The sequence below is a fragment of the Priapulus caudatus genome, unplaced genomic scaffold (assembly GCF_000485595.1).
Source record: "Priapulus caudatus unplaced genomic scaffold, Priapulus_caudatus-5.0.1 Scaffold41, whole genome shotgun sequence".
NCBI classification, from domain to species: Eukaryota; Metazoa; Priapulida; class Priapulimorpha; order Priapulimorphida; family Priapulidae; genus Priapulus; species Priapulus caudatus.
This window is the reverse complement of record NW_014577102.1, coordinates 639437-651085: the sequence shown is the minus strand read 5'-3', so window position 1 is coordinate 651085 and position 11649 is coordinate 639437. Positions and strand designations below refer to the sequence as shown.

The window sequence follows — 11649 nt, the reverse complement described above, 5'->3', positions numbered from 1 at the left end:
TGGCTTCGAAGCCATGCAGCTAGGCTGTGCACCTGGCCAGCTCGCAGCACGCACGCGAGACGAGGAGTACCGTGCGAGAGAGCAAGCGGGAAGGACAGTAGAGCCACGCAGCAGAGCCGTGCGTGAGAGAGAGAAGCGCGTCGTTTCTGAGCGCACGTTGTTGTGAGAGAGACGCACGTGTAGCAAAGCCACACAGCAGGACGGCGTGTGAGCGAGAGAGAGTTATAAGTCTACAGTGGACACGTGGCAGTGCCGAGCGAGGGACGGACAAGCCCAGCGAAGGAGGAGAAGAGGAGACGAAGGCGCAGAGCATCCACCGTGGGTCGACGGACGACGACGGAGAGGGACAGAGAGGAGGAGGAGGAGGAAGGGAGGCAGAGAGAGAGGGACAGAGAGGAGGAGGAGGAGGAAGAGAGGCAGAGAGAGAGAGACGACGCGCAAGCGTGATTTACGTTGGTTCGTTTTACTTTGCGTTGATTGTATAATTCTGGAGCAATACGCGTAGCGGTATGCACGCGTTGATCGTATAACTCTGTAACAGTACGTGTGGCGGTATGCGCGCGTTGATTGTATGATTCTGTAACGATACATATAGCGGTATGCGCGCATGGATTGTATGATTCTGTAACAATACGTGTGACGGTACGCGCGTGCGAAAGGCCGTACGAGTGCGTCAGTTGCTGATGCTGATATTAATTGTTGGTGTTGTTCATTGATATTGATATTGATTGTGACATTGATTGTCGGGTGTGGATATTGACTATCGAGGTGTCGGTGGTGTATGAAAATACATGCTAGCGCCTTGACATTACCCCCATCGTTTCCCTGGTTTCTTTTGCGCGTGACAGCGGCGCGGCGTGATCATACAAAAAACGAGTATGCACAACTACACGTTGACAATGGTGACCACGACGTGATCAAGCCAGTAAGCCGTACGCTACACCGCGCAAAGACCACGGTTACTACCCCCCGCCCGGCAGCAGCAAAGCCGTCGCGAGATAACGCGCGTGACCACGTGAACCACTGAACAATGATGTGTACCACTGTGGCGAGGGCAGGGTGAACTTTGACCTAACGTCGGTCGCTATCGCTGCAGTGTGTTTGCGCCAGTCGCCGCGACTTTTGTCGTTTGTCGTTACGGTCGGTCGCTGTCGCTGCAGTGTGTCTTGGCCTTTATGCTAAGATCCTTAGATCCTTATCCTGACACTTAGCAATAGTCATTACCGTATATACTCGCATAATAACCGCAAATTTGGCCTCAGATTTCAACCCTGTATTTGCTCTGCGGTTTACAAGTGCGCCATACCGTGAGGGGAAATGTACTAAGCGCAATACTTACGCGGGGTTATTACGCGATCATATACGGTAGGTATTAGTCATCAAAAGTTATTAGAAGAAGTAATAGTTAGGATGGTAGGAAAACATATGGTGATGGCTTCGTTCACCTCAGGGAAGGAAAAATAAAGACCAATATGTGATAATATCGATGAAAGGTGTGCTTACACTGATATCGTGGCAGGAAACGAGCCCATCCTGGTCACATGACCACAGATGGCCGTTCTTTTCTTTCACCCGCCTTGCAGAACCAATCTTGTTCTTCAAGACTTTCTCAAGGTCACCAGTCTGAAACGACGTGTAAAGGCTGCATGAAAAAAACGAACAGCTAATGTGGCTCCATCTACAGCCACAACCTAACAACTAATCACCCCATAGACTCGCACCACTTCTGTTCTTAACCAATAACAAGTGCCGCAGAGCGACAGCGCTCAACTGACGTGTACTGTAGCCGGGTATTCTTCTGATAAACTCACTGGCAACCGAATCAAGTGCGCCCTCCCGCCACCGCGTTCGCGCCCAGAGCATATATCTAGGATACTACTAATACAGATATAAAATCTATGATAGGCTCTGCCATACTGGTAGTACAGTAATAAAGATACAGCTGTGTAACTTTAATGACTTCACTATATTAACATGTTATCATGGATATGCGTTGAGCGCGAGCGTAGTGGTGGTGGTGGGAGGAGGGTGGGAGAGGGGAGGGGGGGTTGGAGTGGGTTCTAATAGCAAAAGCAGTTCAGTCCTTTGTTAACAGTCAATAAATCCGTGTTGACCTCTCCTCTTGAGGGTCAACAGGTTATCAGACACTTACTCTCTCGCACGTCAGCGGAAAGCAAATTTCATGGTCCTTTCAATAAAGTGATAAAAATGGTAGGTCAGCGCTGAAACAAAAAAGTTTTTCACTCGGTCCGTTAGACCATGTCCTCAGAAAATGTCTGATATCTGACCTTTCCCCCACTGCCCTTTGACCTGTGACCTCCAATTTCGCGCTGGTGATGGGTTTCCTCCCCATCACACTATACATCGAATATTAAAAGCGTAGGTCAAGCCGTTGAGATTTGTGCCGCAATTCCGTATTTCCTCCTATACCTTAAGTTAAGGGGGAAATATTCCCCCTCCATTGACACACTTTGACCTTTGACCCATAACCCACAAACCGAGTCCTTTTCGCGATTTCCCCCCTCTCCCCCACCCAACCCCCCCAACGTTCCAAATATCAAAACCGTACGTCGAGCGGGTGCCATAACTGTTGACAAACGGACGGACTCACGGACGGACATTCATGCGATTCTACAAGCTGCATCTGACTTTGTCAGCTGAGCAAAAAACTGTAGCTTCAATGAAACACGTGCACGCCATGCCTATCAACACTATAGACTGATTCATGATAAAGTGCATAGAAAATAGAATGTGACAGCCAAAATGAAACCGTACATTAGTTAATAAATCCAACATTACTTACTATAAGTACGTAATGCTGACTTTGTATATCCACTAATATAAAGCCAGCTATGATACTTACGTAGAGGTCGTGAACTAGCACTCTCCCATCTCCAGCTGTACTGAGCACCTTCTGGCTTGCAACCTACAGCAAAGCACAAACCACAGGTTATAGTCGACAAACATAAAATCAGAGGGGGAATAATGAACAATTTCTCATTATTCACCCCTGATAACATCCATGGTACACTAATCGAGCAAATACAGGCAATTAACAATTAACTTAGTATAAATTCGAGGGAAAGAAAACATATATCTGTTGCTATGATCAACTAATGGCAGTATTAAATGCTTTAACTAGACTGCATAGTGACATGCAAGCAGTGTAAGGTAAAGACAACATACACCTGTCGCTATGATAATTACTGGCAGTATTAAATGCTTCCTGAAGGCAATTCACACTGCTCTCAAGGATCTTCACAAATCTCTGGCAGCCTTCATTTCACTGCAAGCCTTCTAGCATAATGAGATGCATCGCAACAGTATATTGAGCCAGCCAGCCTGGCCTGAGAGTCACCGTTGAATAACCGATCGACAGCCTTACCACGAGCGATATAGGGATGTTCTTGTGTCCGTTGAGCATGCGCAGGAAGAGCCCCGTCGTCGCGTCGCGCAGAGTGATCGACTTGTCGAAGGATGCGATGACAACGAGGTGACGCGAGCCCTCCCGAGCCGTTGCTAGGCAACATATGACGCGCGTGGAGCACGGCCAATCGTCAACCACCTTGCCCGTCTGTAACAGCAGCAGCATCTTAACATCAACGGGGTCCGAAAAAACGTTTGTTAACACCGGGTACACAGTCTAGTGAGAAACCCCTTCCCTCCCGTGTTACGTGGGTTGTGCACGCAGCATCGCGCGATACATGTATATTTTCATATTCGTGCGCACAGCACCAGTAGCTACCTGTTATTGTCGACAAAAACCCGAGCTATCTTTGTAGTACAGTCAAACCTGCCAGTAGATCACCTTTTACAGAACAGACATGATACATCTGACTTAAGACACTTTTGATTGTTCAGTGGCAACTATACAATAAATATATGGACCATACTATAGAATGGACATCTGTCCATTCCTGTTCCTGTTCATTCCATTCCTGTTCATAGAATGGACATCCTGTCAGGATACTTTTGGGAAGGAAGTTTTCTTTGACTGAGCCTTATATACAGGACTGTAACAACAATGCAGTATTAATCCCCACATAGTGACTACACGAATGAACATAAGTCTAGTACTGAAATCCAGTATTAGCATGTGGTGAACAGTACAGTCAGTCGCTCACCTTCATTTTCACGTGCAGTACGTGACCGTTTGCAAGTCCCAGGTAGATATTTCCCAGAAAGCTATTGCCACACATCGCGTGAATCCTCTCTCCCACGCGAAGCTGCTTCATCAGCTTCCCACTCTGAAACACCGCGAGGGCTTCACTCAATGCAACACTCACCAAAATAGCATCCGACGTGCAAACGTACACGGATTAGTACTTACTGGTACTTATACTACTTACTAGTAGTATACTACTACTTACTTGTATAGTTACTTACTACGACTTCGTTCCTATTAGTACTTAGTTACTAGAGGTGTTAAGATACCCTAAGGTCACGATATGATATGTATTGCGATACACAGACAAAAAGATAATATATATAATATGTATCCCAATACTTTCGAGTACTTCGAGGCCATACTCATATATAGTAAACAATTTGTTACTATATATAAATATATATATATATATGATGATAATATGATATATATATGATGACCTGAAGGCAATTTTAAGAACGAGTTTCAGTCCGACGACTTAACACGTACCTCGACATCGAAGCATCGGAGTGTCTCGTCCAGGCAGCCCGTGTAAAGCCTCATCTTCGTTGTCTTCTGTGCGCACGCGAGGTATATGGAAGTGACGGCCTTGCTATGTTCCCCGTAGATGTTCAAACACTGACCACTCTATAATTACATCAATGACCGTGCAGGAAAGGGACACACACGCACAGACTATGCCATTGTGCATGCACGTGTGCATTGATGATCACAAACCAGTAAGTTAACTTGTGCTATTAAAAATTTGAAATATATAAAAAAATATTCTTAATAGATATACACTTTTTATAAGGCTTTCTCGTGACATGGGTGTGATAATATATATGCTATTATCACTACACCTGTACTTACCACTAGGTCAAATCGCAGGGCAGTGCGGTCTCCGGAACAAGTGATGAGAAATGCTTTCATCAGCTCAGCATCTTCATAGATCTAGAAAATTCCACGACACTTTTTTCACCTGAACTACTTTTCGTCTAGTTTCGTTTTTTGGTAATTCTCTTTAGAGTTTGTCACAGTCATAATCCCCTAGTTTTATGTCATTAATATGTCCTGATGTATTCCTGATTTCACACATAATAAATAAATTATTTTCTAATTACCTGAAGATCCATCACAGCTCCTGTATGACCACAATACTTAATTGGAACCCCTCCACACAGGTACGAGCGGAGACCTAAACAAAAAAAAAGAATAAAGAATTACACATATATATATATATATATATATTATAACTAATAACAAATAAACATTACATGGAAATATTTCTGTGTCACTGCATACAAGATGTGCAAGGATGAATTATTACATACGTACATTCCAGATCGACACCGCAACCCTCATCGGTTGCCCTGCTATCGCTTTTTATGGGTTCTGCTGAATGAGCACTGCAAAATGCAACAAACGTTCTACTTTATTTACACATTATACTTATTACACTTATTATCCCGTCGAGACATTTATTTTTAAAGTGAGAAAAGCGATTTCACACACTAATAGCCTATTTCAATCTACATAGATGGCATACACTAGCCATCACCCACAAAACAGATAAAACCCAGTGTTTCTGAACACGTGTATACAAATACTAAAAATAATTATTACACACACCAATTTTGTAATCACAATTCCAGAGAATGCTGATGATGCTTATGAAACAATTTTTCCTCCTAAATGGCATCATGTGTATCATGATAATCACAATAAATATCAATCTGTGCATGTACACGTATGCACGCACACACACACGTACACGTACACACGCATATTTGTATAGTTTTAAAATACCTGGTATCAGCGGGCATATTGCTCACTTGTTTCTCTGCTGGTATCAATGACTTCTGCTTACATTGCTTCTTGCTCGGCTTTACTAACTTTTTCTTTTTTCTGCCAGTGCAAAAGCAAACGCCATTATTTATGAAATATAGGAAAGATAAAACAGTGACAATTGACATTGCTACTGTTAAACATGAAGATTTTGATGACACAGGTGAGACAGTTGAACAATGTTTAAACCTGTACTTTAACCACCCTGATGAGACAACCTAAGCACCAAATAAATAAATTTAATAAATTTTGCTCTATTATATCACAGCTCAATTAAATAAATGATAAATAAAGAGGAAATTAATAATAATATACTAAATAATTAATAAATTAATAAATAATAATAATAAAAAAAAGAGACCTAAAGATACATAAGCGTGATAAAGATTTTTGTTCTATTATTTAGTATTTCACAGCTCAATAGGTGTGGCACCCACGTTCACAGCATGCAGCAGTATTAGAACGGGGTTCACCCTTCGTTCACTCACCCCTTCATCTTCTTCCCCTGTTTTAGAGAAGCCTGTGCGAGCTTCTTCGATTTCTTCTCGCGTTTCCCCCTCACTGGCTCCTCCTCCTCCTCCTCAGAGCCCGTTCTCGTTCGTTTCCTCCGTTTACCTGACCTAGCCTTCCCGCTGGTACCCGCCTGCGCCTCGCGCGCTTCCTCTACGAAGTTCCCACCAGGGGGCACTGCCATTATGGCGTTCATACCAGGCGGCGCCTCTTGAACGGCGGCGGACAGCTGTGAGACGACACCGAGGTTTGCGTACTCTGCGAACGCCATCTCGCTACTGTTCCCCGTCATCGCAAGCTCCGCCTGAAGCTGCAGGAGCAGTGACGCGCTCAGCGGACCCAGGTACGCGATGTTCACTTGTTCCGCCGCTGCGGGGTCGCCCGCCGCCGCGTCCGTGCTGGGGGGCGCAGCGGGCGATGGCGAAGGGGAGGAGCTGGCGGTGAGTGGATTCTCCTGCTTCATCTCCTCGGGTTTGGAGGTTGTCGCGGGAGAGGAGCTGACGTTGCTAGGGGTGACGACGCGTGTCCGCCTGCCTGCTCTCGCACCTTGTAGCGAGGAGAGAGAGATTCGCATTACACGCACCATTATTGCATTATACATATATAATATATATATGTACATATAATAGAAGTAAAAACATACAGACACCAATGTAGGAATAGAAAATTATGATATAGAAAAATAGAAAGTGTCAATTTTGTATTTTGCAAGCTTTCGAGAACATATGTCTCTTCCTCAGGCTTTATAGCTAGTTGTAGCCCAACACAGGCCGAGTTACGGGGTATTTATGAGAAAGATTTATTTGCAAACAATCAGCTTATAGTCAGCTTGATACGCTAATAGCAAAATTAACCTACTATCGGCGTTGAAAGATAGACAGTCGAGATCAACGATTTTTCTAACAATAGTAGCAGACATAGTAGAGAATAACACGTATGTAAATGGGATTAGCTGTGGGTCTATATTCTACATTAGTGTTGTCAATCGGTTGTAATTTAGTAATCGATCATCGGTTGGACCCAAATAACCGATGATCGGTTACAATCGGTTACTCGGGGTGTTGAATGCCTGCGTGTGCGTCGTAACGTCTTCATGTACTGTGTGCATGTATGTGCTGTTTAGCCTGTTTTACTAGCGTGTTTGTATAATACATGTATGTTAAAAAGGATAACATGTAATAAGCGTAGCGATGACGTCTCTGATTCTCATCACTTTTCCAGTTTGCTTGTTGCAAGTTTACATTTATTTCTTTTCTTTTTCCCCGATGAAATCGATTATGGATTTTGATATACACAAGCAGCTTGGTTACGAGCCACTTTCAACCGAACGATCGAGTATGAATCGATGATGGGTCGAATCTACTATTCTAGATTGTAGAAAATACTTCACCTTGTCACGATGTTGCTTTCCTTTCCTGGTGCATGCGTCACTCTCTCGTGTATTCAACTGCAAAACAATAAAGTACTCTGGTAAAAAGAGCATAAATTCATTTACTTCACACTTATCACGCCTTTCAACTTTACCACCCTTCCTTTATCTAATGTAACTTTCATCTCGCATTTCTTTAAACAGTGACCACATACTAAGCACTATGATAAGTCAGTCTTCAATATGATTCAAGCATTATCAGAATGCACAACACGCTCAAAAATATTTTTAAATCCGGCGGACATACGAAATAATATATAAACAAGAAAAATAAGAAGAAATAAATAAATACCGAATCCATACTTGGCTTGTTTTCCTTCGTATTGCTCTCGCGTTTGTTCGGCACGGGCGTTAAGGTAAGTGTGGTTGCATCTCAGCTGCCCTCCTCGTCACCCTTCGCCTCCTCCCTCCTCACGGATATCAGTCAGCAGCCGGCCACCGTGATCGCCTGCCCCTACGCGAATCAGCGGCGGAGACGCGAGAATGCTGCGAGTGTTCGCTTGTTCGTCAGCAGACAAATGCGCGCCCCGATCGACGCTCTAACCCGCGCCGATCGAGGCAAACGCTGGCGCCCCTAGTGCGAAACCGGCGAGATCACGCGTTACGTGCGATGCGCGGCGGCTGTCGGTAGACTGCGCGTGTGCGTGGCGTCACCGGTGTAATCGGCACCACCATCGCGTCCCCACCGTCAGTGGGCGTGTTGGGGTTCCGTGTGTAGTGGTCAGCCGCATGCGAATTGTATATTGCGCTAGTATGCGTATTACAGAAGGCGCCCTCCTACTGTGTTGGAATCACAACGTGTTTGCTCTACGAATGGCGCAGTCGTCCCCACCAGCATGTTTCGCTGTATGCGTGGTACTTCCGTCTCTGCAGTAGATTGACTATCTACTGCGCTTCTGCAGGAAGATTGCATTGACGGCTGCTCTCGCACGCGCATCAGCACCGGACGCCTTCCGCGCATCCGGGCTTCTCTCCGCGGCCAAGACGGTCGTCGTTATATCCCTTGCCTCCATGAGAGAGACCGCCCGCCTCACTGCTCGGCAGGCCTCCTCCCTTCAGCTCACGCTTTATGCCACGCGGATGACCGTGTTGACAATCGGCGCGAGCCCGGCAGGGCGCTGCCTGGCGACGCGGCACCACCGACTTTCCGCCCGAATCAGGATTGCCACTTCTAGGATTTCGCGCTTTTCGATCCGCGGCGCTGACTCGCCGGCTCATTGTCGGCTTGCGTCCCAAGACATGACAGCCGCCTGAAAACTCTCGTGAGTTCCGCTAGAGGAAGAGCCCCCTGCAACGCTCAGGCGCCGCCTCCATCTTGTCCGCTGCATCGTGCACGCCGGCGCCCGCCTTGGCGCGCCTCCATCACCGCGACGACAGGAAGCCCGGCCTTTCCCTCCCGCGTTCGATGCCTGGTCGAGGAACAGACGGCGGCGTCGCCCTTGGATGTCGCGCTTGTTCCCTCGCTGAATCGTACCGTGCCTGATTTGTAGCCGATGGGAGCGTCGCCATCTTCCCAAGTAAAAGATAACAGTGGCATGTTTAAAAAATGCAATCTTTCAAACGCTTCTCACTGGATCAAGACGATTTAACGTACACGTACGTGACTACCACTTTATAACTATCGTGTTTGCTAACTTGACTGTGCGAGTTTAACAAAAATGACGCGCAGCAGCTTCGATTGCATGCCGGCAATAACGATTATATTATATGTCACGTTGTCTCCAACTCTTAACAATCTGATTCTCTCCTAACCTTACTCTCATACTCCTGACTCGCTAAAATTCACTGATTCTGAGTCTGATCTGACCTGAAAAATGAAGCGGCGTCTTTGCCGATGGCATCGCATACATTAATATTATATGTGCACGGCAAATCGTTACTTCTAATCTTCCTTGCTATTCTCAACTGATCTAGATACTACATAAATTGAGATATAACAATCTAATTAGCACCGACGTCAGGGTTTCACTGGATGAACAAACTGCAATACAACCTGGTATAGGGAGAGCGTGTAGCGGTGTCCATCCTCCACTGCGCCAGTGTCCACAGGACTCAGTGTTCTCAGTCAATCAGATACTCATTTCCAGGCATGGAGTAATCGTTATCCTTCCCCAGGGGATTCCTCCATGCTTCACCGGAGCACCCACTAGCGCCGACGACCGCGAAGCCGTGCAGCGAGCCCTTTCGCGCAGGCACTGGTGTGTGCGGGCAAAACGGTAAATCCGCGGCTGGCGCAAAATTTTTATCGTACTAAACACCGGATTGCAATTCAAACCATGTCATGCATAATATGCAAGAGCTATATAAATACCCTAGAGTGTACCAACGGAAAACGGAAAATAGTGCTATTTCACGGCAATATATTCACTTTGTATGCCGTTCTAGACTAAGTGTCATGGTATTGCATTAACAGCATTTCTTTTGCTCTCTAAAAATAAGACCCCCAACCGCTTGTCTCTACGAAACTCCTAGGCCGAGATGATTGGAGCGTAAAATCATGGCCTCCCCTCAGGCCTCCTGGTGCCCTCCACCTCCACATATTCACTATCCTTTCGCCTTTTGCGGGTGTGGCTATCGTTTCAGCTATAGAAGTACGTATGTAGTCTCAGCGTAAGAGTATAATTTGACAGCGGGTTGGTCTTGTTTAGAGGCAAAAGAATTGCGCTTAATTGCAATACCATAAAACATATTGCTAAGACTCGCAGCAAAGTAGCATAATATTGACGCACTATTTTTCATGTTTTCCGTTCGTACACTAGGTATTTATAGCTTTGATAATATTAACGCGTAACTCAGGAAATTGAAGTTTATGTCTGATAGTGAACAAGCCACAAAAATCGTTAATTTCACGAAGTAAAGAAGCACACCTTAGAATGTTACCTATATATCTTCTGATATACCTATTTCCTATTATAGTTTTATTAATAGTATATATTTAGTTACCTTAAACTTATCCTCGTTGTGAAACTGGCTTGCATCTAGTATACTATTAAATAATGCTTCTCTCTATATATATATAAGCTAAGGTACTTATGGCCTTGACCACCAAAACCTGTTCAGAATTGTATGCGCGGATGGCAATCGTTAACTGTCAGCACGAAGCTTCCTTCGTAAACCCGGACGATTCCTGCTGCCGTATTGTCCTTCATTTCGCTCCAGATGCTGTCTTGCAACTCTAGATCCGCTAAAACAGGCGTCAACACCACCTCAACAATGAAAATTTCTGCGGTCAGTCAGAACGCATGTGCGAAATGTACAACCTGTTGTGCACTAATTGTGGAGCTAAGCGACCTACACAATGTGCCATAGTCCAATCTGCTATCGAGTCGATGACTAAAAATAGACCATACCTAAATCAGCAACTCTGGCAGGCAGTTCCAACATCATCCTCGGATACCCATTTGGCTCTTCTTCGCCGACACCGCTGCCCCGAGCCGAATCGAAGGACCATTTCGCGACGTGCCACATATTGATGTGAACGGTAGTGACATTTCTTGCTGCTGTTTAGCACTTGTATATCTATCAATGGCATTACTGTCAAATCGTGATTTTTCCTCTTTAAACTCTTCTTTCCTCTTCCATCTAATATAATGCATTTAAGGTTTCTTAATACACTATTTCAAAAAAAAAAGAAAATACAACAAGAATCCACGAGAACTACATAGAAATAGCCGAGCGAAAATGCAGCGTCACCACTTTACAAGGGAAAGTATCC

General features: G+C 45.2%; 1 protein-coding gene across 3 annotated transcripts in view; it reads right to left on the bottom strand.

Annotated features, from left to right (window-relative positions):
- The window catches only part of LOC106820385, a 30292-nt gene that overhangs the window by 1771 nt on the left and 16872 nt on the right, over positions 1 to 11649 (bottom strand). Inside the window, exons 11-20 of one of the 3 annotated variants that reach the window (XM_014824910.1) lie at positions 6484 to 7051; positions 5957 to 6055; positions 5486 to 5556; positions 5272 to 5345; positions 5021 to 5101; positions 4658 to 4795; positions 4125 to 4247; positions 3386 to 3574; positions 2864 to 2926; positions 1504 to 1623 (exon numbers count right to left, since the gene is read on the bottom strand). In XM_014824910.1, coding sequence (XP_014680396.1) covers positions 1504 to 1623; positions 2864 to 2926; positions 3386 to 3574; positions 4125 to 4247; positions 4658 to 4795; positions 5021 to 5101; positions 5272 to 5345; positions 5486 to 5556; positions 5957 to 6055; positions 6484 to 7051 — 1526 coding nt within the window. Of the gene's footprint in view, positions 1 to 1503; positions 1624 to 2863; positions 2927 to 3385; positions 3575 to 4124; positions 4248 to 4657; positions 4796 to 5020; positions 5102 to 5271; positions 5346 to 5481; positions 5557 to 5956; positions 6056 to 6483; positions 7052 to 11649 lie in introns of those variants that run through there. The other 2 variants (XM_014824914.1, XM_014824920.1) reach the window with 2 other exon arrangements.